General features: G+C 56.8%; 1 protein-coding gene and 1 non-coding gene across 3 annotated transcripts; both read left to right on the plus strand.

Annotated features, from left to right (window-relative positions):
* Window positions 1–8159: 8159 nt before the first annotated feature.
* Window positions 8160–8232, plus strand: TRNAR-CCU (transfer RNA arginine (anticodon CCU)). Its single transcript has one exon. It is a non-coding gene; the product is annotated as a tRNA-Arg (tRNA).
* Window positions 8233–8661: 429 nt separating this feature from the next.
* LINGO3 (leucine rich repeat and Ig domain containing 3) lies at window positions 8662–25386 on the plus strand. 2 transcript variants are annotated; one of them, XM_086410293.1, is made up of 2 exons: window positions 8662–9018; window positions 21301–25386. In XM_086410293.1, the coding sequence occupies exons 1-2, from the start codon at window positions 8789–8791 to the stop codon at window positions 23123–23125; spliced, it is 2055 nt and encodes a 684-aa protein (XP_086266419.1). In that variant the 5' UTR covers window positions 8662–8788; the 3' UTR covers window positions 23126–25386. The 2 variants fall into 2 exon arrangements, with proteins under 2 accessions (XP_086266419.1, XP_086266418.1); XM_086410292.1 differs by lacking the exon at window positions 8662–9018 and having other exon boundaries at window positions 17721–25386.
* The last annotated feature ends 2461 nt before the right edge of the window (window positions 25387–27847 follow it).

Raw genomic sequence — 27847 nt, forward strand, 5'->3', positions numbered from 1 at the left:
GACAGACTAGATGGAGCCTGCTATCCACCTGGCCCACAACCCCAGAGGTGATCTGAACCTCTTCCCCGCTCGTCTCAGAGGACAAGCCCACCCTGCCCCTCAGCCGGTGACCCCAGGCCATCATCATGAACGTCCCCAGTCCCTGTCCTCAGGAGCACGGCTTTCTCCTGGCCTCGTTCCATAAACCCAGTGTCCTTGTTAGGACCCTGCCCCCATGGGCCCATCCCTGCTGACAGCAGGCTCGTCTCTCATTTGTCACTCTGGAGCACTGATGAGGGTGGATGGGGGAGGCCAGGAGTAGGCATGAGTTGTCCTGGCAGAAAGTTTAAACTGGGATCCCTCCCCCAACACCTGGGGACACACTGGAAGTGGCTACAGAAGGAGACCAGGCTGGATGACTCCCTCGCTACCTGTCCTCCGTCGTCGCCAACAAATAAAGGGAGAACAGCTGGCTTATCTCAGAGATCTGAGCTCTGCCATGGCCCAGCAGCATTAGCCCCTGCTGCCGGGAATTAGCTGTGGGGCCGCTAGCCAATCCCAAATGCTCCTCCCTCTGCCCCACTTCCCTGCCATCTGGCAGCCCTGCCTCCTCCCGCCCCCTGGCCAGCATGGGGGGGCCCTGGGCAAGCTGGGGTCACAGCCCCGGGGAAAGCTGTGACCTAGAATCTGCACGCACCCAGCCTGCCAACATCCAACCCCTGTGCTCTGGTCTTGGGGAGCAATCGACAGCTGGTGCCTGGGACTCAGGCAGGGGGCTCTCACAGTGGAGGGACTGAGAACCCAGGCACCGGAACCTCTGTTCTGCACCTGCACAGCCTGTGCTGTCTGAGACCAAGATACAAAGGCGGAGACCCAGAACTCAGGGTCAGAGAGCCCAGGGGCCTGGACCCCAGGGTGAGGTGGGAGGGGTAGGGGAGCAGCGAGGCCTGGAGGCTAATCAGACCTCTTTAGAGCCCCTGAGGTAGCCGAGGGCTAGGACAGAAACTCAAGAACACCTGATTTTTCCAGCCCCCAGCCAGGCTTGTCTCTGGACCCTCTGCCCCCACACAGCAGTCCCCCAGGCCTCAGACCACTCTCCACCCACCCTTCCCCTCCCAGCTGATGAACAGACAAGTTCTCTGTGGCCACAAAGTCCAAGGCTCCAGTTCTCCTTCCCCCACTTGCTATGTGACTGATAGGAAGTGTCCCAACCTCTCTGAGGTCCCGTTCCTTCCCTCTTAAGCTCAAGAAAAGCCATCGAATATCCACTCTGCAGCCAGGGACTGGGACCCTACCCAGTTGGTTAAGAGCACAGGTGTTTGCCCTCAAGTCTAAGGATGGGAACAATGCTGTGGGGGCCAAGAGAGGGAGACCCCGACCTCCTGGGGGCTCAGGCAGAATGCCCCAGAAAGGCAGATGAAATGAGCCTGTTCACTGAACCACCCTGGAGAGTCACTTTGACTTTGTTTTTAATAACCTAGCTGCCCATCACTAGGGGATCTGCTGTAGAGACTCAGGTTCCTCCAGCCACACACAAAGTGACTTATTACAGAGAGGCAGAGCTGTCTGTGCAGAGGTGGATTAAATATAACCACAAATTCCCTGAGTTAACCTAGGTGACACCAGCAGAATAACTTCACTGCCAACCTACAGAATCACGAGGATTAATACGTTTTATGCCCCTATGTTGGGGGATGTTTGTTATGCAGTGGATAGGTCACTGAGACTTGCTGACATACAAGTGTAGCATGCGGGTGGTGTAACACCATTTAGTCAAGATGATCCTTTTTAAGAAAATCTTACGTTTCTATGCTTTTAAATATATATAGAGAGAAGGATCTAGAAAGATCCTGCTGACCTGGGACTGAAGATGATGATCAGAAATGGATGTTAGACTGTCCTTAACTGTTTTAATATTTCACAAGGAGAAATTTAATATTTAATATTTTACACTGAGTGTTATATTGAAATTTTAATATTTTACAAGGAATTTGAGAAAGAGATGGCCAGAAGCAGGTAGGGAGATGCAGAGAGAGACTGAGGGAGACAGGGAAAGGCAGATACGGAGGCGGAGACTAGAGCAGGAACAGGGAGAAACGAGGACGCAGCAACCTGGCTGGTGACACTGATATTGCTCCCCCCTCCCCCGCCACGCCGGTATAAATCCCCAGTGGCCGCCAGCCCGCCTGCCAGCCCACCATGCTCTCAAGAGGCAGCCCACTGACCCCGGCCCGGATCCCGCCCTTCCAGCTCCCAGCCCACAGTCAGCGCCCTTGGAGCACCAGCCGGGGGCTGCAGCCATCAGACGGGGGACCTGTCCTGCTCCACGTGCCCACGGTCACTGCAGCCTACAGGTTCCAGGTGCTGGCCCAGAGGCCCCAGGTGCTGTCTGCTGAGGCCCCGCTCTGGGGGACATCACCAGAGATCCCTGCAGACCGCAGCTGGAGCCTGGACCAAACCGAGATTCCCGGCACACCGCCCCATGGCAGATTCCAGAATCTCTCGAAGGTGAACAGGATCTTGACCCTGCTGACGGTCAGCCCTGCCCCTCCCTCACTGCCTTGTCCCCTGAACGGCTTTAGTGACAGGATGGGCTGATGTGTACCTGCTTCACTCAGCTCTTGTTCACTCAGCTGCCACCACTCCCAAACCCTTTCATTATCCCCATTCACAGATGAGGAAGCTAAGGTCCAGAGAGGTCAACCAACGTGTCCTGGGTCACACAGCCGGGGTTCTAGCCCAGGAGGTGGGCTGCCTCCAGCACCATCTGCCCCCCACGTCCCTCTTGTGTTCAGAAGCCCATCATGTGGGTGCAGAAAGTAAGACCCAAAGCTGGATGTGTGTGGCGGGGGCACACATTGGGAGGGGAAAGCCCTGGATGCATAAAGGGGGGCACATGTTGGGAGGGGAAGGCATTGGAGGAACTGGGAAGAAACAGACTCCCCTGCTCTCACAACCCACAGCCCCTGGAGCCCTCACTCCAACCCGGAGCACCAGGGACACCGCAGAGCCCTGCAGCCCCCCAGGGCGATCCGGGCATGGCTGTCCACCCCCAGGATCCTGGCCAGTGACACAGGAGAGGACTCCAGTTCCGCGTGGACATGGATGTAAAAATAAGAAGTTTTGGTCAACTTTGCAAATGGGGGGTTGGGTGGAGAAGGGGTCTTCGATCCCTGGGGCTGTTGGTTTAAGCTCAGGCTCGCCCAGGTGAGACTGACGATGCCCCTGCCCCGGGGGTCTGGCCCTCCTGCTTCCCACTTCCCCCTGCAGCTCCAATCCCACCTGGAGCCTCCACTATCCACAGAAATAGGTCCCCCTGCCACCTCCTCATCAGACTGGGAGCTTCGTGGGGGTAGGCTCTGATGCTCAATAAATGTCCTCTGCTGGCGAGCACATGTCTTCTCATGCTTCCTGCTTATGTTCAGGGCCCAGGTCAGCTCCCTGACTCCCCACCCCTAACCAGCACCCACCCACCCTGTCCCCAGCCATGCTGACCCTAGCCAGCAGGGGTCAGGGCTTACCTAGGAATGAAGAACCCAGACGGAAAACACCATTCCTGGTTTGTAGATGAGGCTGTGTGTGTGTTGGGGCGGGAGGGGGGCTGGTGGAGAGGCAGGGAAATAAGGGTGTGGGCGAGGCTGACCAGGAGCCTGAAATCAGGGCAGATATGCCTTTGGACTCCACCTTGTCGCTGGGAAATTCTGACCTTTCCTGGACCCCATTGCCCCCAAAGTACACATCCACACCTACTGCATGTCTTAGAGGAACCCCAAATTAACGTGCCCCAAGCTGCCTGGAGAATCCCAGGGACGGGAGAGCCTGGTGTGCTGCCCTCTATGGGGTCGCACAGAGTCAGACATGACTGAAGCGATTTAGCAGCAAGCTGATACTCCCCCTTCCTCCGGCTGCCTCCACAGCTATCCCCACCCCAAGATTCATCCCCACAACTCTTTGAATAGTCCAGGTCCAAAAAAGCCTGGGGTCACCCTTGACAAGTACTGACAACTCTACTTCAGAATTGATCCCAAAACTTTTAAGGAACAAATTACACTAATCCAGCTTCAGGAACCTGGGGAGGAAGGAACACTCCCTAACTGCTACATGAGGGCAGTATAAGCAAAATCTGTCAAAAAAAAAAACAATGCAGAAAAAAGAAAACCACAAACCAATATCCCTCATGAATACAGATGCGATACATATGAAATCTAGAAAGATGATACTGATGGAGCTATTTGCAGGGCAGCAATGGAGACCCAGGGGCTTTCCAGATGGTGCTAGTGGTAAGAAACCTGCCTGCCAATGCAGGAGATGCAGGTTCAATCTTGGGTCAGGAAGATCTCCTGGAGGAGGTCATAGCAGCCCACTCCAGTATTCTTGCCTGGAGAACCCTGTGGACAGAGGAGCCTAACGGGCTACAACCCATGGGGTCCCAAAGAGTCAGACATGACTGAAATGACTTAGCACAAAATGGAGATGCAGACATAGAGAACAGGCCTATGGACACAGGAGGGTGGGAGGAAGAAGAGGAGGGGACGGAGAGAGTAGCACGGAAGCATATACACTACCATATGTGAAACAGACAGCCAATGGGAATTTGCTGTATGACTCAGGGAACCCACACCAGGGCTCTGTAACAACCTAGAGGGGTGGGAAGGGATGGGAGGTGGGAGTGAGGTTCAAGAGAGAGCAGACATACGTGTACCTGTGACTGATTCATGTCGATGTCTGGCAGAAATCAATGCAATATTGTAAAGCAATTATCCTTCCATTAAATATAAATAATTTAAAAAATACAGATGCAAGGATCTTTCACAAAACATCAGTAGATTGGATCCCAAGGATTGTACGTCATGACCACAGACTATGGCCAACGCCAGGAATGCCATGTTGGTTTAACACTGGAAAATCTGTGAATGGGATTCACTTCATTGACACAAGAAAGGAGAAAAACCCTACGCCCGTTTTTTTCATACCTGCAGAAGAAGCATCTGACAAAATTCAACACTCAATTCAGGTTGAAATCTTGGGGAATAGAAAGAGGGAATTTCCTCAACCTGATAAAGGTCATCTGTGAAAAACTGACAGCTGACATTACCACAAATGGTGAAAACCTGATAGCTTTCCCCCTAAGACCAGGAGCAAGGAAAGGATGTCCATTGTCATCTTGGACATTGTACTTGAGAGCCTGAACAGTATGAAAGGACAGGAAAATGAAATTAATGACAAATGTCAGAAAGGAAGAACTAAGGAAATTCCCTGGTAGCCCAGGGGCTAAGACTCCATGCTCCCAATGCAGGGGGGCTGGGTTCCATCCCTGCTCAAGGAACTAGATCCCACATGCCACAACTAAGACCCAGCACAGCCAAATAAATATTTTTTAAAAAAGAAGAAGAAAGGAGGAACTAAGATGAGCCCTATTTGCAAAATCTGAAACTGCTTACTACTGCTAGATTTACTTGCTGAAAATCCTTGCAAGTGATTCAGGCCCCAGGCCCCAGTGGGTGATTCAGGCCCCAGGACCCTGCAACTAGATCATGATGGTGCCTGCTGTGGGTTCCCTTGGCTGCAGTCAGATAGGTCAATTCAACCAAAAAAGAGCTGGGTTTTGGTAAGCTCCATGGGGCACATGCAAGGAGGCCCTGAGGAGACTGTTTATCATAACCATATCAGGCACCTACGCTTACTTGGGACTTGGGGGCTGCCACTGAGGGCCCACCTTACTCAGGAATTAGTGTCAGTGTCAGTTTGAGGCCCCTGTGTGGCCACACAGAAAAGCTGCAGAAGCCCCAGTGCCATGTCTGGGAAGCCCTCCAGCCTGTGCCTTCACTGGGCTCTCTGCTGTTGGGCCGTTCCCACCCTCTGCAACTCTGAGAGCTTGTCCTGCTGGCTTTGGGCCCCTTTGTTCAGTGGGAGCATCCCCACGCACAGCCCGAGGAAACGTTGACTCAGTAAATAACACCACTGTTTATTGTGGGTCGGGTAGACCCGTAAACAGCACAGGCCCGTGTCAACCTCCTAGAGGTCCCAGCAGGGACCTACCTGGGGTAGCCCCTGGGGTCTGGAGTCCAGGGCCTCAATCCTTCTGCACTCTTGTCTCCCAGAAACCCAGGATTCCACTCCCAATACAGTGGGAAAGCCACTTGTCCGAGGCCACAGCTGAGCTTCCCAGGCCATGTGACCCCTGCTTCCCCTGGCCCCGACTGCCAGTCCTATACATCTCACCAGAGAAAGGAAAGAAGAGAAGGCCTTTAATCTTAGAAATCATTACTGCTGCCTAAGGGGTCCTGTGGGCTTTCCCAGGTACGAGGACACAGGACGGGGAAAGTCAGGGCCCTGCTGCACCCACAGCTGGGGGGGTACACGGGATGCTAGGGAAGCCCCTGGGGCTGGCAGCCACCTCCAGGCCCCCTGCCCAACCTACAGCTCCCCCATCTGGAACCGCCTTCTCCTCCCAGGGGTCTGTCTCCATGGCAACATCCCCATCACAGGTGTTCGTAACCTTGGCAACCAGGTACTGCCACCCCACCACCTGGGAGGCTGGAATCCTTAGCTACACCTCGTTCCCACACCCACCTCTGCCCTCATGGCAGCATCCCGCTGGGGATGCTGGGCCCAGAGAGGCCATTCAGTGGCTAAGCCCACCTCCGTGTCCCTGCTAAATGCAATAGAACAGCAATGCCAATGTGCACATTCTTGCCGGTCACTGAGGGTCTACTACATGCTCCCGGGCTCCCTCTCAGTATACGGAGCAGGCTGACACTGACCAAGAATGGAGAGATGATAAGACAGTGGTTTCAGGCAGCAACAGACACTTCCCCACTCAGACCCCCCCAGAACCCCCACTTCCAGGGGCAAAACCTACAGCCCTCAGCATCACTGGACCATTTGTTTATTCAGCCAGCATTTACTGGACACCTACTCTGTGTCTACCGGAGCCATTCACAGCAGAAAAGAAGGAAAAGCCCATGATTAACAGGATAAATCAGTAAATTACATGGTGTCTTAAGTGGGGAGAGTGCCGAGGAGGCAGGGAGGGGACAGAGGAGGCAAGGGGTGGAGACATGAGTCAGGAAGGGGTGAGACGGGATGGTGGCTGGGAGAAAGGTGCTGCCGTGGAGGGAAGAGCCACGCAAAGGTCCTGAGGTGGGCAGCGTCCAGGGCCTCATCCTGCCCTTCAGCTAGGCTTCTGGAGCAATGAATGAGAGCTGGGCAGGGCCACTGAGAGCCCTGGTTTTCCCCTGTGTCGTTGAGTGGAGTCCTTTCAATCCTAGAAGATGGGTATACAGTTTGAGTCTCCATTTTACAGATGTGGAAACTGAGGCTGGAGGGGAGTCTCCCACAGTTCCACAGCTTGGAAGTGGGTTCCAATCTTGGCCACCACATCAGTTACCCCTCCCCCCTGCAGGACTCATCTCAAGAGCCCCTTCCTTGGAAGAGCATGACTGACTCCCACCCTAGATTGGATACCGGCTCTCTGCTGAGTTTCCCACCACACTCTTTCACGACTGTCTCACTGGTCTGCTCCCCCAGGACCATGGCGAGCCCCCTGCTGCATCTCCTCCTTCTGGCACTTGACCTGGTACACAGTAGGTGCTCAATAAACACTTTCCTCTAAGAGCCCTGGGTGGCAATTACCAGAACCTCATTTCACAGGAGACAGAAGCTCAGAGAGGGAAAGTGACTGCCCCAAGATTACACAGCCTCTACAGCAGTGATTCCTCTGTGGGGGCTGGGCTGCCCTTGGGGATGGAGAACCACCAGGGAGGGGACCCCATGTCCTCCTCTTGGACCTCTGCAGGCCAGGAAAGGATCCGTCCTCTTGTCCCTTGGGTACCTGGCCTGCAGCCTCCCGCGATGCAGTTTCTGGGCCTCAGGCCAATGCGACAGTCTGGGAACGGAGCCTGCTTGAGTCACAGGTGGCTGAGTTGACGCCAAGCCACCATGGGAGCAGCTAGGAGAGAGCACAGAGGGTGGGAAGGGCTGGGGGTGGGATCTTGCAAGGTTACACACCTAGCCTCCTGGAGCAGCCAGGCCCACCTTGAGCCCCTCGCTTGGGAAAGATGGCATCTTTGAGCCTCAGCTTGCTGATTTGTGAAATGGGTATAATCAGCCTCCACCTGTAACGGGTGGGGCTGCAGCAAACACCAGAGGGCTCATGTTAAGAACAGAGCCTAGGGACTTCCCTGGTGGTCCAGTGGCTAAGACTCCACACTCCTGATGCAGGAGGCCCTGGTTCGATTCCTGGCCAGGGAACTAGATCCCACGTGCTACAACTAAGACCCAGTGCAGCCAAATAAACACAAAATAAACATTAAAAAGAAAAAAGAAGAGCCCAGCATATAGTGAGCATTCAGTAATCTTGCTACTGATTATGTCTTAGCATGATGGTTGGGGAGGTTGGGAGGTGCCCCCGTCCTCTGCCCCTGCGCCCCCCACACTGGAGTACCATCTACCTCCCACCCCAGACTCCACAGCATGAGCTCCCTAAATGGGGCCGACCCCGGGCAGGCCCAGTACCAGGGAAGCAGGAAACTACATACATCACAGTATGTAAAAGTGAGAGTCATTCTTTCCACTAACATCCACTGAGCAGGCTGCTGCATAAACACGAGTAATTACATACTGGCCAAGAAGGATGCAGGGAAAGGCAGAGGGAACAGTAAGGGGAAAGGCCCTGAGCCTGGCAGGGCCCTCTTGGTGTGTTCAAAGAGGAGCAAGGGGACCTTCCGGGGAAGGAGTGAGGCACGAGTGGGGCGGCGGGAGGAAGGCACGGGTACCGAAAATCCAGAAACATACACCACGTTAAGACATGAATCCAGGTTCAATAGGGAGCCATAGTCAATTCCAGAGGCCAGTGGTTAAGCAGCCTCTGCGACCTGTATGGGGAATGGGCCTGGAGGGCTGGCAGGAGCGGAAGAGGCTGGGGCAGGGGTCCAGGTGTCAGGTGCTGAAGACCCGGAGTCGGGGCAGCGAGGAGGGGCAGATGCCAGACAAGCGCAGATGGGGAGCCGTGCGCTTCCCGCACCGCAGCCTCTGCAGGTCCACAAAGGCCCGGGTCCGCAGGCGGGTGTGCACGGGGCAGCACACGCTGCCAGAGCCTGGACGCCCTGCCCCCGCCCGCCGCCCTGGCGCGCGTCCCGGCACCTGCGCGCACGTGTCCTCGCTTCCTGCAGCCCCGCACACCTGCGGTTGGGGCGCCGCGCACCCCAGCCGGCGGTCCGCGCGCACGGCGGAGCGCAGTCCCGCGAGCCGAGGAGGGCGGCGGCGGGCACGCGCCGGTGGGGGCGCGCACGGCGGACCCGGGAGGCGGCGGTGGCGGCGGCTCCTGTCGGCTCCGGGCGGCCCCCGCGCCGTAGCCCGCGCCGTGTCTACGGCACAGCCGCCCAGGTGAGTGTCCGCGCAGGGCCCGGTGACCCCGCACCACCTGCGCGCCATAGCCCCCACGCGCGCCCCCCATCCTCGCCTGGGGGGCCACTCTTCCTGAGCGCCTCTCCCGGGTGCGTTGCTCCTCACCAGGCCCCCAGCGCTCCCCCTGGAAACTTTGGGGGGCCAGTCGCCATGCTGAGGTCCCCCTGTCCCTTCCCGGGGCGCCGAGGAGCAAGGAGCCTGGTGATCGTCTCTCTGGAGGCAGTGGGGACGCCTGGAGGCATGCGCTCCCCTCCAAAGGGGGTTAGGATGGGGCACTGGCTGGGTCTGGGAACCGGGGACGGTCGGGTCCGGAGCCTTTCCGCCCTCCCTTCCGGCGAAGTCTGGTCCACCCTGGGGGGCTGAGCCAAGAAGGCGCAGGAGGCGTTGACACCAGGACCTGCTGCATCGCTGGGCTGGGGACAGTCCAGCCAGGTGGGAGGATTTGGGAGCACAGGGCCAGGCCCCCTGCCCCGCGGGCCTGTGTCCAGTCAGCAGCAAGGGTGGGGTGGGGGCTTCTCTCTGTCCCCTGAAGCTTGGCATAGGTGCCTCCCAGGGCCTGGCCTGGGAGGCCACTGAGCCCCATTCAACAAGTTGGGGAGGGCCGCACCTTGTGCCTTGATCCCAGTGCAGGAAAAGACCTGGTCCTTATTTTCCAGACCACGTGCCCCAGGCACTAACAGTACAGGCACCCCAGCCCCCCAGTTCTGAGGAATAAGGACTTCTGGGGTTTGTGCCCAGGAGCCTGCATTGTTAACAAGCAGTCCCCGGTGAATCCACGCTTGTACAGAAATGGTTGAGAACCTCTTGCTTCTGGCGGGGGCGTGGGGAGGGGGTGTCTGCGGCAGCATGGCAGCAGACAGAGGGACCATCTGGGGTTTGATCGGGGTGGGGGCAGGACCTTCAGGGAGAGTAGGGCTCTAAAACCTGGAGCAACACAGGAGGGCTCCCTGGAGGAGGTGTGGAGGCTGGGAAGGCTGTGGTGTGTGAGTACCCAGAGGCAGAGGACATGGGGTCTCTGTGGGTGAGGTTGGTGGAAGCCAGGTGCAGGCAGGTAGGGAGAGGTCTGGAGCCGTCGGGCTGTGAGTGTCTTGCCTTGCTCCATTCCCCCTCTGAGCCAGAGTGGCAGCCATCTGAGACAGGATCTGAGTTGGAAGACCCCGTAGGCTTCCCCCACAGGTGCGACTCCTCCTCCTTCTACCTGGATGGCATGGGGTGGGAAGGGGCCATCCACCATGAGATGAGGGCTCGAAAGGGCTAAAGCCGGACTTCCTCAGCCTGCCTCTCTGTTTCCCATCCTCACTGGTGACTTCTGACAAAAGACAGCCCTTCTGTGAGCTCCAGTTTTGAGATGGACATCAACGCAGGGTGTAAGAAATGCAGGTGCGTTGAGCCCCCAGCATGGGGCTGCCACAAGCCAGATATTGTGTGATGGCAGGGCAGCCATGATCATCCCCACTGTTAATACAGCAGCTCGGCCTCAGTGTGTTCATCTGTAGAATGGGGGTGGCTGCTCCCAGCCACCCCCACAGGACGCCCAGGATCCGAAGGTACCTTGCTGAGTGGGAATATAAAGCAGGTCTCTGGTGTCAGCTTGATTTCTCTTCCCACAAGGCTGTCATTCCTGGGTGCCCCTGAGTCATCACCTACTCACCAGGTGGAGAGCCTCTCAGAGAACTCTCTAAGCAAAGCTCGCTCCAGGTGGGCCCATGGCGAGCTGCCCACTACCATGTGCCAATCCTGGGCCTCTGAAAAGGACCTTCCAATAGGGCTCTGGGATTCAGTGAAAGGCAGCTGGCATTGGCCCAGGGTTCAAATGTTGACTCTCAAGCTGAGTGCTGCCAGGTGAACTGGGGACCACTCTGACCCTCAGTCTCGTTTTCTCCAAGTGGGCTTCACTGTTACCACCTTTGGGACTGGGCTGGGCTGAGTGGCTGTGTTGCTGTGGTAGATGGTAGACATTCAAAACGTGGTTCTAGAGGCCTCACCTGCCAAAGGCGGTCAAGGAAAGTGGGTCGGGAGGCCCCCCAGTCCCCTGAAGGGTTAAAAGGGACTAATGGCTGACAGAGACTAATTAGAACTTAATGAATTGTCGTGGATGAAAGTCCCGGAAGGGCCAGATCTAGGACGAAGGATACACCAGTCCTGAAGGGGTCGGCAGTATGTCCCCAAAAACGGGCCTCAGAGGGCTGCGTGCTGCTTGGGGCCGGGCCCCACCTCCCAAGTCCATCTGGAAGCCTGAACAGGGAACACTTTGAGGGCCCACCAAACAACACTGCCCTGGGTCCCTCTGGCCCCAGTTGTGGTGGGGGAGGGGGAGGGGACAGAGGGGCCAGCTGCGGCTGCATCTATTCACCCCCCTCCCTGTCCTCCTATGGGTTTAGCTGCTTCCTTCAGGGGGCTTGGCTCAATCTCACCCAAAGCAGTGTTCAGCATCCCCCAGCCTGGGAGGGAACGGGACGACTTGTCCCATGTGTCTGTGGGGGCAAAGCTCTCTCCGTGGGGTGGGGCAGGGAGGAGTTGGGCTGCCTCTGATCCTGGGGTGGGGCCCCGGCAACCCCAGCCACCACCCCACCGCCTGGGTTAAGAACTTCATGATAAATTTGGGTTAAGCCTGCTGGGGGCTCTGGAGAGGAGGGTCTCTGTCTGTCTGTTGCCCTGGACGGACAGATTTTGAGTTCCTCCCCCAGATAGCTTCCTGCACTGCTGCTGATACTGATGGCAGATACTGCGGGGAGCAGGGCCCCCTCCCCCTCCCAGCCCCCAGAGTGGGCGTACAGCTCCGCAGAGGACTCCGCCCACCTCCTCTTCAAATCTGCAAAGACCCTGCGCAGGGCTCCCAGGGGTGCTGCCACAGACTGCCACAAACCTAGTGCTCAAACCACACACATTGATTCTCTCACAATCCTGCAGATCAGGAGTCCAGCTCGGGCCTCACACAGCTAAGCCCAGGCGTGGGCAGGGCTGGTCCCTCCGGAGGCTCCTGGGAAGCACCGGCTCCTGTCTTTTCCAGCTTCTAGAGGCGCCTCATCCCTGGCTCATGGCCCCTGCCTCCATCCTCACAGTCAGCAGCCCAACCTCTCCCATATCTCTGTGCCTCTGACCCTCCCGCCTCCCTCTTATAAGGACACTGTGATGACACTGGGCCCCCTGGGAATCCACAATTGTCCCCACCTCAGGGTGAACCGATCAACATCCTTAATTTCATCCCTCTTTGCCACATAAAGTAACATTTGTAGGTTCCACGGGTCAGGCTGTGGGCATCTTTGGAGGGGCCGTTCTTTGGCCGACCACAGGCCCCACCTCCTTGTTATTCTCTGTTGCACCATCCACACGTGGCCTCCGGTACTCTTTCTTCTCTTTATCACCTATGGATGACTGGCAGGGATTCCGTCTGTATTTTTCAAAGCTGTTTCCCTTAAGAACTAGAACAGTGCATGGTACACAGAAGGTGCCCATTAAATGCATGTGGAATGAATGGCTGAGAGCAGAACAAGGCCTGGGACTCAGGGCACCTGACCCCAGCCAGCACCCAGTGGAGACTTTTCCGAAGACCCCAGGTTATAAAGTACCCTCTATGAGTTCTCACCTGCTACTCAGTCAGTGCCTGGAGGGCGGTTGTTGGTCACCTGAGTCCCTTTTGCAGAACAGGAAGCTGAGGTTCAGCGCTTTACAAGTCTCTTCCAAGGTAGTCAGGGGTAGGCTCCCGTGGGGACCCTGGAGATCTCGTCCCGTTGCTGAAATCTCTCTGCTTCCCTCATTGGCCCACGGAGCACCCAGCTCTGTGCATGCTGGTGGTGGGGGGTAGAGAAGGAACTGACGTGGTCCCCACCCTCAGGATAGCGCTGTCCAGGAGGGTGACTGTCCAGGTTCATGTGATGTAGGGTGACAGGCCCAGAACACACAAACCCAGATGCATCTTCAGATGCCAACTCAGCTCCATCATGTTCCTTCTCAAACCTCCCCCACAGCTCGCCATCACTCTCTGAATCAAGTCCCTACACCTCACTGTGGGTTCAGCACCCTGCATGGTTCCACCCTTGCCAACCCCAACTCCCAGCCCCAAACTCAGATGTGCCCTCAGCCTCCAGTCACTCCCCATTTCTGTCCTCCCAGCACCAGCCCTTCCCCCCCACCTCAGGGCCTTCACCCTGGCGGGCCCCTCCACCCAGAACACCATCTCCCAGCCTTCCTCCTGGCTCACTGCTGCCCACCCACCCCCACTCAAGACTCAACTCAGACACACCTTTCCAGCCATGCTGGACAAAGCATCAGACCATAGCAGACCCCTGCTTCTCCCAAACGATATACTTCACGGATGTGTTTGCATCTCTTGCCTGCTTGCCTGCCCCACATGATGCTCAGTGAGAGAAGCAGACACGGAAGGACACACAAGGTGTGATTCCACTGATGGGAAACGTGCAGAGCAGGCAGATCCACAGACACAGAGAGTGGGTTCCTATTGTCAGGGGCTGGGAGGGAGTGACTGCTGATGGGGACAGGGCTTCTTTTGGGGGATGGAATGTTCTGGAATTAGGTAGTGGTAATGACTACACATACTTGTGAACACACCAAAAAACCACTGAACACTTGAAATAGGAAAAAAAAAAGTGCCGAGGAAAGCTGGGGTGCTGCTGTGCCCCCAGCGCCCATGCTTGGCCTGCTGGGGTTTAGAGGGACAGATAGAGGTTTGGACTGTGGCTGGTAGAGCCCTGCCCCCATGGGACCTGCCCCTTGCTGGGAAGGAGATGGGTAGGTTCTCAGCCACCGACCCCCAGGCTCTGGATCCCAAGTCTGGAAAATGAAGGTGGGGGGCCCTGGCTCTGCATGGGGGTCTGAGTATTCAGGGGGTCTGGTCTACACCATGCTCAGCATGAGCAGTGTTCAATCATGTGGCAAGGAGTTTTTCTGGCATTGGCAGCCACACGGGGGCAGGGGACCCAGGAAGGGCCAGGCTGGACCCAGGGCCTTCTCCACCCCTGGCCACAGGTCATGTGCTCACTGACCCCGAAGCCTCCATAACATAGGAGGAGGGAGCCATGCTCTTAGGCAGCCCTGGGGCGTCTCAGTTCTGGCCGGCTGACACAGGGCAGCTCCTGGGTCTGCAGAGCTGGCAGAAGTCAGGGCTCCACGGAGGTGGGGGTTCCCTCGCCCTGACCCCGAGAGAGCCACGGGAGAAGAGGGTATGGAGCCTTGGGTTCAAATCTCACACGTACTTCTCTCCTCTTGGGTGAGTCACTTCCCCTCCCCAGGCCTCTGCTTCCTCACTGATAACACAAACAGATAATCAGCCTGTTTCTTCCTGGGGCATCAACTGGATGCCTGCTCTGTGTCTAGCACCTTCTACAACATGGATCTTACCTGGGTGATCCTGCCCCCAGGGGACATGGGTGATGTCTGGAGACATCTGTGGTTGTCACGACTGGGGGGCTCCTGGTGTCAAGGGAGTGGGGGCCAGGAGGCTGCTCCACACCCTACAGCACCCAGGACAGCCCCCCTACACACACAGAGAATGACCTGGTCCCAAAGGTCAGCAGGGTCAAGAGACCCTCACACAACTCGAGTCCATTCTGCAGGCAGGAACACTGAAACCTGAGAAGGCAGGGTGTCTGCTGAATGCTGGGGAGTGAGCTGGAGCCCATGCTGGCAGGCGGGGGCCTGGCGGTGGCAGAGCTGCAGAACAAGGTGGATCTGGGATATATTTGGAGGTGAAGCTGACTGCACCTGGTGATGGATTGGCCGGGGGTGTGAGCAAGGAGCTGCCAGGGGAGGCTGAAGTTGGGATGCTGCAGGGCCTCCGGGTAATGTCAGGGATGTGGCTCCAGTCCCTGGGGCTGGAGCTCAGAAGAGACACAGGACTGGGAGTCATCAGTGAACAGATGGTGTCTAGTCCTGAGCAGACGGGAGGCGAGGCCCCAGGTGGGAGGCGGGTCCCTGGAGGGAAATGGAGGGTCTAGAGGGCAGGTGGGGACCTTGACAGCCCTGTGGGGTCACCTCCCCCAAGGCCACGGACTCACGGAGGAGGGAAGGAGCAGAGAAAGTGTGGACTCAACAGCAGCCTGTCCACACAGCCTCACTTTGCCATCCAGCACGGCCCCCACTCCACAGCCTTTGCCCACCCTGTCCTCCCTGCCCGGCCTGCCCTTCCCACCACCATCCACAGCTGGTGTTCTCACCGCCTTTCAGGAAGTAGACCTGATGCCCTGAAAACTTAGAAGTGGGACTAGAATTAGCCTCCCAGCCTAATTGGGGGCTTCCCCGGTGGCTCAGCGGTAAAGAATCCACCTGCCAATGCAGGAGATTCGGGTTTGATCCCTGGGTCAGGAAGATCCCCTGGAGAAGGGAATGGGAACCCACTCCAGTATTCTTGCCTGGGATAACCCCATGGACAGAGGAGCCTGGAGGGCTGCAGTCACGGGGTCGCAAAGAGTCAGACATGACTGAGCGTGAGCACCCTACTCAGGGTCTGGGAACCTGGCCTTCTAACCCCATTGCAAGGCCCAGGCCTCCAGGCGAGGAAACAGGCCCAGAGAGGGTGACTCACTTGCTCAGGGTACCCAGCCCTTGATTATCTGAGAGCGGCAGGGATGCAGGGCATTTGGGCATCTCAACTCAGTTCCATCACCCTCAGTCCTCCCCCGAGCTCTCCCACTTCCCAGCCCCCCAACATCCAGGAACATGAGTGAACACAGCTACTGGAGGCAGTTAAGGTCCCAGGATTCCTTCCCACCATGGAGGGGCCAGAACCCTAGTTGGGGAGGCATCAGAAGCTCCAGCCCAGTTGCGAGTCCGCCCACCCCCTGCAGAGAAGATGACAGGCCCGCCCTGGGTTGGGAGAGGCTGGAGTTCACAAACTAGGTCACAGCTGGAGTGGCCCCTGCTGGGCACCAAAGGACCAGCTGTCCTCTCATCCTGGGAGCAATTACAGCACGAGAGCTCTGAGGACACCGAGGTTTCGCTGCCTTTGGCAGGCGAGGTTCACAGAGGGCGCGTTTTTCATTGGAGGTCACACAGCGCATCAGAACCGAGGTCTCCGCAGGCCTTTCCAAGAAACGGTATCACAGTGGCTGTGCCCTAGCTTTCCTGACCTCTCGAATTGAGTACTTCCTTCCTGACATTGTTCTTAGCTGCCTCTGCAACAACTATTTTTTTTAAATTCTTTCCAACTTAAAAAATTTGGTGGGGGGACTTGCCTGGTGGTCCAGTGGTTAGGACTCTGTGCTCTCAATGCAGGGCACTTGGGCTTGATCCCTGGTCAGGCAACTAAATCCCACATACTGCAAGTAAGACTTGGCACAACCAAATAAATAAAAACTTAAAAAAAAATTTTTTTTAATATTTTTTAAGTTTGTAGATAGAAAGTCCACCTTCCTCTCTCTACAGTGCCTGCTCCCAGCCTCCTGGGCTGATCAGCCCGGTCCTGCTGCCCCCCATCTGCTAGGCCCCCTCTCTCCCTCCCTAACTCTTTGCACACCATCTTTCCTCAGTAAATTGATGATAATGATTACAATCCCCTCGACACCCTGCTGTCATCTTCCTGATTTATTCCTCTTCATTTATGGCCACCGGAGGTAGAAGAGCCTGTATTTACCTCTTTTATTATCTGTCGGCTCCCAGAAAGCTGACCTGTTTGTCTCAGGCACTCTGTGTCCCCAGCACTTGGAAGATGCCTGGCACGGTAGACGTTTGTTGACTGACAGGTGGATGGAATCGATGAATGAGAGGAAACGAGCATTGCAGGTCCAGTGAAAACAGCGCTGTGTTTTGAATCCTAGCTGGATGAACTGCCAAGACTCTCTCCTGCCTGTTTAAAAAAGAGAGAGAGTGTTACAGGATTGAGCACCACCAACCTCTCCCTGAGACTAACCCCTGCCACCTCCGACGTGCTATGTGAACCTGTGCTAAGACATGTCTAACTCTCTGCAACCCCATGGGCTACAGCCTGCCTGGTTCCTCTGTCCATGGGGTTTCCCAGGCAAGAATACTGAAGTGGGTTGCCATTTCCTTCTCCAGATCTTTTCAACCCAGGAGTCCAACCCACCTCTCTTGTATCTCCTGCACTGGCAGATTCTTTACCACTGCTGCCACCTGGGAAGCCCTATGTGTACCTGAGCTGGTGACTTAAGTTGCTTTGTGCCTTGGTGTTCCCATCTGTAAAATGAGGGTGACAGTGGGGCTTCCCCCTCCCAGCGAGGATGCTGTGGGACTTAAATGGACCCATTCAGATGGCCCAGAGCAGTGGCTGCTACGGTGTTTGCCATGTGGATGAAGACAATGACCAGCTTTGAACAGCGGTTTAAGTGGCATATAAGAGAGACTGGGAGCGTACTTGAGTACTAAAAGTCACCAAGGAAGTGACATTGAAGGCCAGATCCAAATAAAGTCAGGGAGCGAGCCTTGTAGGGATGGTGGTCTGGGTATTGCCTAACATGTGCAAAGGCCCTGGGCAGGATCTCACCAGGTGTGTTGGAGAAGCAGCGAGCAGGCCTGTGCATCTGGAGCAGAGTGAGGAGAGGGAGAGGAGGAGGGGAGGGGACAGGGGTGTGAGTTCTCTCCTGCAGAAAGAAAACAGCAGGCCGCTCTGCCCCCCACCCCCACGAGGAGTCTGTTTGGGGCACTGAATGACACCAGTCATTTCCTTCTGGGGTCAGAGCTGGCGGGGCCTGGCTGCTCTGAAGCAGACCACTGAGGAGTTGTCCCCTATCCCTGGGTGACAGACAGTAACCCTTTGACCATGGGGAGTGGCCCAACCTAGGAGTGACTGCAGAGCCAGTTTAAGGTAGAAAGAGATGGATGAATAGGGGACCATTGTTTCTGTCTTGTCCCCTCGTGGGACATGGCCCCTCTGCTTGCTGTCCAGGGTAACAACATGGAAGAGAATGACCTAGAAAGACAGCCTGGGAAGGCAGCTTGCCTCGGGGAAGGATTGTGTTCCCTGCAATTCGAGGGTTGGGATTAAGGACAGTTGCAGTGGGAAAGCGGAACCAGATGCTTCTCACTCCCTCTGTCCGCCTCCCCACTGGGTTCCCCAACCAGGGTTAGAGAGCTAAGACCCATGACCTCCTGGAGACCAGGGGTGCCTTGGTTTCCTCATGGTGTGACCATCCTCTCCATGACTGCAACTCCATCCCTGCCACTCACAGTGGTGTTCATACAGTGTGTGAATCCCCGGGCATTTCGGGAGCACCTGCACAAGTGTTTATGTGCCCACCCAAATCAAGAATTGAGTTTGGTGTTTGATTTTACTTCCTGATGAATAGGCTTGTGCTGTCTGTGATTGTTTGGCAACCTCGATTCCTCCAGCCTCTTTTGGAACTACAACTCAGCCATCTTTCCTTGAGGGTGCATTCAAATCTCCCAGCATTCCACAATAACCATGCTTTATGGCTTCTTTGATCCCCTATTGATGGGCGCCTAGGTTAGTTCCATTTTTCCTCCATATAAGTAAATCTCAGCTTTCTTTCTCTACTAAGTACACATGAATCTCCTTGATTCCACAGCAGGCACAGACCCTAGCTTATTTAACCAATGCCCTCTTGATGAACCGGCTTCCCAGGTGGTAGTAGTGGGAAAGAATCTGCCTACCAATACAGGAAGTGAGAGACGAGGATTCAATCCCTGGATCAGGAAGATCCCCTGGAGTACAAAATGGCAACCCACTCCAATATTCTTGCCTAAAAAATTCCATGGGCAGAGGAGCCTGGATGGCTATAGTCCATGGGGTCGCAAAGAGCTGGATGTGACTGAGCACCCACTGATGGACACTGAGATTAGTTCTAGGAGTTTTATTCCCCCCGTATACATGCACCTCCACTGTCTTTCTTCATTGGTACATAAAAGTATCCCTGTGTTTCACAGCAGGCATGGACCACAATTTATTTCCTGAATCCCCTGTAGATGGATATCTAGGTTAGTTCCAGTTTTTTGGTTTTCCAAACGATGCTGCAGCAAACCTCCTTGTTGATGCCACTCTGCTCTCGTGTGGTTTTTTTTTTATGGATATATGGCTACTCGTTAAGGTCTTGTATTAGTATCCAGTAGCTGCCATAATGAAAGACCACAAATAGGGTGGCTTAAACAACAGAAAGTTACTCTCTCTGTTCTAGAGGCCAGACATTCAAAGTCAAGGTGTCAGCAGGGCTGTGCAGACTCGAGGGGTGGATCCTCCCTTGTTTCTTGCAGCTTCTGGTGCTTTCTGGCAACCCTGGTGTCTCTTGGCTTATAAATGCATCACTCCAATCTCTGCCTCCGTCGTCACATGGCCATCATTCCTGCATGTCTGCATCCAAATTTCCCCCTTTCATAAGGACACCCGTCGTTGGATCAGGGCCCACCCTACTCTGGCATGACCTCATCTTAATTTGATGACACCTGCAAAATACAAACTCTCTTCCTGGTGACGTATGATTCGCCTCTAGCATTAAGCCAGCAGTTACTCCGGGCTCTGTGTCTGTTCGTTTTCACCTAAAATTCTCCAAAGGGTCCAGGCAGGCAGGAGCTGACCTCACAGGTGAGGATCTAGAGCCCAGGTCCTTGCTGGGTCAGGCCTGTGGGAACAGTGAGGAAAGAGGCAGTAGGGATGTGCTGGTAGGGGGCAGTCAGGGGAAGCCCGGGGGCTTCAGCTGCTCAGATGCTGAAAATAGCTGCCCGGCCAACAGAGCAGCTCCCTCCAGCTGCCATCTGGCTGCTCCTTCCCCACCCCTACCCACCTTGGCCCTGGGATCTGGGCTGCAGCCCAGCAGAGCATGGGGGAGATGGGGGATGGAGGGCCAGCTGGCTGCCTGGAGAGATGGAGGAACTCGGAAGGCACAGATGCAGAGGCCCAGGCAATTGGCATCTGTTCCTCTGGTCCTTCCCGGTCACATCATCGGCCTCTGTAGCCCCTCCAGTGCATCTCCTGGTTCCCCACCCCCCACTCACTCCACTTGCTCCTGCTGGCTCAGGGCCTTTGCACTGGCCATTCCTCCAGCCTGGAACCATCTTTCCCTAACACCCATGGCCCTTTCCTTGTCCTCCTATGGGTCTGCATGAGCTTCCTGTGGCCAAAACAAAGTACTACAGACTGAGTGACTTAAAACAACAGAAGTCTATGCGCTCCAGCTTCTGGAGGCCACGAGTCTGAAATTCAGGTGTTGTAGGGCCATCTCCCTCTAACAGCTCCAAGGGAGGGTCCTTCATGCCTCTCCCAGCTTCTGGGAACCCCAGCCATCCTCGACTTATATAGACACATCCCTCCAGCCTCTGCCTCTGTCTTCACACAGCCTTATTCCTTCTGTGTGCATCTCTGTGCACATCCAGACTGCCATTTTGTTACAAGGACATCAGTCATTTGATTCAGGGCCAACTGAATCCAATATAAATTCATCTCAATTCATCACATCTGCAAAGAACCTATTTTCAAAGGAGGCCCCTTACAATGAATCAGGGGACTTCTACATGTATTGTGTATGTGTGTGTCTGTGTGTGCTCAGTCATGACCAACTCTTTGCAACCTCATAGACTGTAGCCTGCCAGGCTCCTCTCTCCATGCGATTCTCCAGGCAGGAATACTGGAGTGGGTAGCCATTTCCTGCTCCAGGGGATCTTGACCCAGGGACTGAATCCACATCTCTTATGTCTCCTGCATTGGCAGGCAGACTGTCTACCACTAGTGCCATCTGGGAAGCCGTGGTTCTTTTAGGGAGAACACAAATGAACCCTGTACAGGGTCTCAGCACAAATGTCACCTGTCCTGATCTGAAGTTACCCCTCTGTCCACCCTGAGCATCCACCCAGGCTGATCCCCTCACAGCCCTTGGGTAGATGCCCAGCAGTGGGATTCCGGGTCCCACGGTGGACAATTGCTTCCTGAGCACACTGGTAGGATGGGATAGGACAAGCCTGGAGTACGGGTACTAATGCTGACCCCGCCCACAGGTGCCCACGAGGATGGTGGCGTGGCCCTAGGCCCAGGCTCCGCACCATGACCTGCTGGCTGTGGGTGCTAAGCCTGCAGTTCCTGCTCCTGCCCGCGGCCCTGCCCCCCGCAGGGGGCTGCCCGGCCCGCTGCGAGTGTACGGCGCAGACGCGCACGGTAGCCTGTCCCCGGCGCCGGTTGACTGCGGTGCCCGACGGCATCCCGGCCGAGACGCGCTTGCTGGAGCTCAGCCGCAACCGCATCCGCTGCCTGAACCCAGGAGACCTGGCCGCCCTGCCGCTACTGGAGGAGCTGGACCTGAGCGAGAACGTGATCGCGCACGTGGAGCCGGGTGCCTTCGCCAACCTGCCGCGACTGCGTGTGCTGCGCCTCCGCGGTAACCTGCTCAAGCTCATCCCGCCCGGCGTCTTCACACGCCTGGACAACCTCACGCTGCTGGACCTGAGCGAGAACAAGCTGGTCATCCTCCTGGACTACACCTTCCAGGATCTGCGCAGCCTCCGCCGGCTGGAGGTCGGCGACAACGACCTGGTGTTCATCTCGCGCCGAGCCTTCGCCGGGCTGCTGGCGCTGGAGGAGCTCACCCTGGAGCGCTGCAACCTGACAGCACTGTCAGGCGAGTCGCTGGGCCACTTGCGGGGCCTGGGCGCCCTGCGGCTGCGCCACCTGGCCATCGCCGCCCTGGAGGACCAGAACTTCCAGCGGCTCCCCGGCCTGCTGCACTTGGAGATCGACAACTGGCCGCTGCTGGAGGAGGTGGCCGCCGGCAGCCTGAGGGGGCTCAACTTGACCTCGCTGTCCGTCACACACACCAACATCACCGCCGTGCCCTCCGCCGCCCTGCGCCACCAGGCTCACCTCACCTGCCTCAACCTGTCGCACAACCCCATCAGCACGGTGCCACGCGGGTCCTTCCGTGACCTGGTGCGCCTGCGTGAGCTGCACCTGGCTGGGGCCCTGTTGGCCGTGGTGGAGCCGCAGGCCTTCCTGGGGCTGCGGCAGATTCGCCTGCTCAACCTCTCCAACAACCTGCTGTCCACGCTAGAGGAGAGCACCTTCCACTCAGTCAACACGCTGGAGACGCTGCGCGTGGACGGGAACCCGCTGGCCTGCGACTGCCGCCTGCTGTGGGTCGTGCAACGCCGCAAGACCCTCAACTTCGACGGCCGCCCGCCGGCCTGCGCCACCCCAGCCGAGGTCCGCGGCGACGCGCTGCGCAGCCTGCCAGACTCGGCGCTCTTCGAGTACTTCGTGTGCCGCAAGCCCAAGATCCGCGAGCGGCGGCTGCAGCGCATCACAGCGGCCGCGGGCGCCGACGTGCGCTTCCAGTGCCGCGCCGAGGGCGAGCCGGCGCCCACCGTAGCATGGGTGACCCCGCGCCACCGCACGGTAACCGCCGCCAGCGCCGGCCGGGCGCGCGTGCTGCCGGGCGGCACGCTGCACATCCTGGACGCACGGCCGGGGGACAGCGGCACCTACACGTGCGTGGCCAGCAACGCGGGCGGCAACGACACCTACTTCGCCACCCTGAGCGTGCAGCCCGAGCCGGCCGTCAACCGGACCCCGGGCGAGGGCCGCAACGACACGCAGGTGGCCGCGCGCTTCCCGCTCGACCTCACCACTATCCTGGTGTCCACCGCCATGGGCTGCATCACCTTCCTGGGTGTCGTCCTCTTCTGCTTCCTGCTGCTCTTTGTGTGGAGCCGCGGCCGCGGGCAGCACAAGAACAACTTCTCGGTGGAGTACTCTTTCCGCAAGGTGGACGGGCCCGCCGCCGCGGCGGGCCAGGGGGGCGCCCGCAAGTTCAACATGAAGATGATATGAGAGGCCTCAGGGCCCACCGCCCGCGGCCCCCGCCGCTGCGCCTGCGCCGGAAGCAGCGTCTCCGTCTCCGTCCGAGCCCTCACCGGATGGCGGCTGGCCCATCTGAAGACCACCTATGCATCTCCCATAGGGGGCGGCCGCGAGCCGACTCCTGGCAGAACTTCCCCGTTTTTTTGTAGGGACCCAACCACAGAACTGTTTTTTCATCAGGATGCGTCTTTTGCAGAGTTTCTCAAGCGTTTTTTTCTAAGGGTGTCACCCTGTCTTCCTGCCCCTGGTGTGGTTGCTCAGCTGGGAGAGGGTGGGATGGGAGCTCAGAGATCCAGGGTCCTCAACACAAAACAACTCACACCTGGTGGAGATGGTCTACACCTGGGATCCCAGGGAAGGCAGTCCCGCCTCCGGGTCAGAGCATGAGAGAGCCCACTCCGTTCACACCTGGATACCCGCCTCCAACTACACCAGAGCACATACTTACACCCAGGACATACAACCACGATGCACAGATCCAGAGGGGAACACACACACACCCCTCATACCCAGCTGACACTAAGCAGGTGCCCCGAGATCACCACGGGCGCTTTGGGCTCTTGGTAGAGACCAGTTCCCACCTCGGCCAGGCAGCTCACACCTGAGACCTGTTTCTGCTCACACCCAGACGTTCCCTGGCTCCCTCTCAGCTGGCCACTTGATGCAGACCTCAGGTGCTGAGCTAAGGTCTTGCTGGTCAGGCTCACCCTGAAGGGGTCCAGCACACAGGATGGCCCCTGACCTGCTGGCCCAAGTCCCTGTACCCAGACTCCCTCCCACCAGGACCTGCCAGCCCCGCAAGACGGGCTGCCAGCTAGGAGAAGCCATTCCTCCAGTTCCTCCCACCATCCCTCAGCTGCTGCTTGCTTCCTGTGCCCTCGCCACCCCGGAGGGACAGCTGTCCTGGCCCCTGGTCCAGGAGCATTGCTTCCAGTATGTCCCTTTCCAGCAGGCCAGATGGCGTGACCTTCAGTCCTGAGTCTGCACCACCCCTGCCCTGTTGACCACTGCTCACCTTGGGAAGGAGACAAGTGTCTGGATGGTTCTGAGGGTCCTTGTCATGTGCACTGTGGGGGCAGTGACAGCGAGCAAGGATGGAACAGAGGTTCAAGCCACAAGGAAGTCCAAACCTGGGACAAAACACTGGGGCAGATCTAGGGCCAGTGAGTGGAGAGTCACAGGAAGACTGTCGCTCAGGTGAAAGAAGGTCATTGCCCCAAGGTCATTGCCCTGTTGCTCTACAGGTAGTGAGTTCCCTGTCACTGGAGATGTGCAGCAGGAGCTGAGGTTTTGCATAAGCATTCAGATGCCAAACAGGAGCCATACATGACCCTGCCTCCCCTAGCCTGGTCCTTGCCCCCACTCTTTCTACCTCGGCCAGACAAACAGTTCGGGGGAAGGGGCACAGGAAGTGTTGTGGGGCCAGACCTCAGCCAGAGAGGAGCTTGGCTACTGACCAGGTTAGACAGTATTCTCACGGACCTTGTAAGAAGGCTCTGTTTTCACCCAGCTGTGTAATCTTGCTTGGCAACTGAAGGCCATTGATGTCCACGTCTATAAAATCAGTCTGATGGCCAAACCTATTCCTCCATACATAGAGGCCAGGCCCATGGACAAGCTTGATGATTGACCTGTTTTCTGGATTCCTCAAGGTCTTTCTGAGACAAGCCAGAGGAAAAAAGTGTCTACCCTGGCAATTTTGAGCAAAGGATTCAGACAGAACTTGGGAATGGACACTGGCCACTCTTCCTGGGCTAGAAACATTAGGAGGCCCTGGTCCTGCCCCACATTGTGTTCGTGGGCCAACAGGACAGAGTGGCAGGCTACTGACCACAGCCAGTCCAGGTGGGGACCCCCACTCCAACCCCGTTCATGGCAGGACGTGGGGAGAGCCGAATGGGGTGTCCAGCAGCCCCATACAGAGTCGAACAGAATGGACTAGTTTTTTTTTTCCCTTAGCATCCGCCTGACCTTGGTTGCCATGACAACCCTGAGGGTCCCTCAAAAAACGACATCCAAGTGCCTTTAGCATCATCATGACGAGAGGGAGTATGTTCTCGACAGTGTTAGGACAGTGTTAGGACTCATAGAACGTCAGTGTTATCGGGATCTCCCAGCCCCCCTCTGCCTGCCCCCACCCCAACATGAACCAACACCCCTTGTCCCCTCCCACCCTTACCCTGCTGTATTTGGTTGGAATCCAATAAAGATGAAACCAATTTAATAGCAAACTTCGGAGCTTTCTTTTTATGGGAAGAGCAGGGAAAGGAAGTAGGGGTTTCTGGGGTCCCTGGGGGAGCTGCCTAGCTTCAGCACCAAAGCTGACCCTGAGTAACAGGGTGTTTGTGGAGAATGAACCGTGTGATGAGGTTGGAGGTCACACTTCAGGAGTGTTCGTGCAGTTTCCAGCGCTGCCTGTGTTCACTCCCCTCTGAGCTGGGTACTGCTCTGACCCCATTTTGGTGGTGGTGATTTACTAGCTAAGTCGTGGCTGACTCTTGCAACCCCATGGACTCTAGCCTGCCAAGCTCCTCTGTCCATGGGATTCTCCAGGCAAGAATACTGGAGTGGGTTGCCATTTCCTTCTCCAGGGAATCTTCCCAACCCAAGAATCAAACCTGGTCTCCTGCCTTGCAGGCAGATTCTTTACTGACTGAATTATGAGGGAAGATTATAACCCCATTTTACAGATGGGCAAAGGGAGGGTCAAGCCTACCCAGAGTCTCCAGCCAGGGATAATAAGTAGGGTGCTGAGAGGGGCCAGTGAGACCAAGCTGTCCAAGGAAACTCCTGCCCTGAGCTGGATCCAGGGGAAGAGCCAAGCGGCTGGGAGGAAAGGAAGAAAGGAGGTGCAGACTTAGGCCCTCCCCATTGTGACTCTGGAGCTGGTGGCTTCCTGCCCTGGGGCTGAAGAGACCCTCCCCCCCCCCCCCCCCCCCCCGCTCCTGATGGATGGGGACAGCAGAGCACAGAGGCTGATGTCAGGGCTCAAACCCTGCTGGGCCCTGGAGGCCTCTGCCATTAATATTTCTGGATGGAGGTGGCCTGAGGGCACCCAGCAGAAACTATGGCCAAGGGCAGCCTCTCACACCCCAGGATCACTCTCTGGGCCTTGGTTTCTTTCTTTTTTAAAATATTTATTTATTGGGCTGCACCAGGTCTTGGTGGCAGCACGCGGGATCTTCCATCTTCATTGCAGCAAGCGAGACCTTTAGTTGCAGCATATGGGATCTAGTTCCCTGACCAGGGATTGAACCTGGGTCCCCTGCATTGGAAGTGCAGAGTCTTAGCCACTGGACCAACAGAACAGTCCCAGGACCTCAGGTGCTTCATTTGAACATGGGAAGAAACTGCCTTCCTACCCCGCAGGAGACAGAACCAGAAAAGGGAATGTGGGGGCACTCTGGGGCAACCCCTCCAAGCCTGATTTCCAAGAAGTCAGGAAGGAGTGGGCAGGCTGGGCCGTAGGACCCTCCCTTGGGGCCTCATCTCCCCTATCGTGCTGCAGTAAAGGCAGGTGAAAGACTGCCTCCTCCTGTGCCTCGGTTTCCTCATCCACAGGGGCCACCTGAGTCCCTGGTTCAAACCAGGTACAAGATCCAGGGTTTCCTGAATCCTGTCTTATCTTTGGGATGCAGCTGAGGGGTACTCCTTCCTCAGGTGTCCAAGGACAACAGAAGGGGCCTCATCCAGTTGGTGGCCAGAAACCCAAGGCGGGGCCCCTCAGAGGGGTGTCTGCGGCCTGAGTGCTGTGTGCCCTGGGGGAAGTCACGCCCCCTCTCTGTGCAGTGTGCACATCCATAAACTGGAGGATTGTGGTCCTCTTTCATGCAGGGAACTGTATGAGCTTCCTACAGCCGCTGTGACAAAACTTAATGGCTTACAACAACCGAGATTTGTCATTCAACAGCTCTGGGGCTCAGAAGTCTAAAATGGATTGGAGTTGGTTCCTGCCAGAGGCTCCTGCCTTTTCCAGCTTCTAGAGGCACCGCATCCCTGGCTCACAGCCTTGTCTTCCATCCTCACAGCCAGCAACACAGCATCTCCCGTCTCTCTCTGCCTCTGACCCTCCCCATCCCTCTTATAAGGACCCCCCAAGGAATCCAGGGTCACTCCCATCCTCATCTAATCTGCAACCTTCATTTCCCCCTGTCATGCCACATAACATGTTCACAGGTCCTGGAGATGGACGCCTTTGGGGACTGTAACCCTGCCTGCCACCAAAACTGAGGCATTTTTCTCAGAAATGCCAAGTCATGGAAAATTCGGGAGCATCTGGCATCCAGAACCCTGCTCTGGGCAATGCCAGGGATGCAGGGAATTTGGCCTCAGCTCCTGCAGTGCTCCAAAAATACTCTTCAAATAGAAGAACAGCTTTAGGATCTGCAGAGGGCCTGACCCCGAGCTGGGGTAGCCAGACAGGGCCACTGTGGGGGTCACACACACGGAGGTCACATTTGAGGGTGAGCTGAGGCAGGCATTCCCCATTTCTAGGCTGAAGGGGAGGACTGTCCATTGGGGCTCGACGGGGTGTTGGGCATGTTGGGGTGCTGAACAGATGTTAGCAGGCAACTGCTCTCCTTCACCACAAAGCCCCCCACCCACTCCAAGGGGGGGCCTTTTTGAGGGGGTCCCAGACACTAGTTCCCCCCAACCCTGCCTGTCCTGAGTGGAGAAGTCCCCGGGGGTGTC

This window comes from Bos grunniens, chromosome 7, assembly GCF_055505025.1.
Source record: "Bos grunniens cultivar Pamir isolate PY7600 chromosome 7, Bosgru_T2T1.0, whole genome shotgun sequence".
Lineage (NCBI taxonomy): Eukaryota > Metazoa > Chordata > Mammalia > Artiodactyla > Bovidae > Bos > Bos grunniens.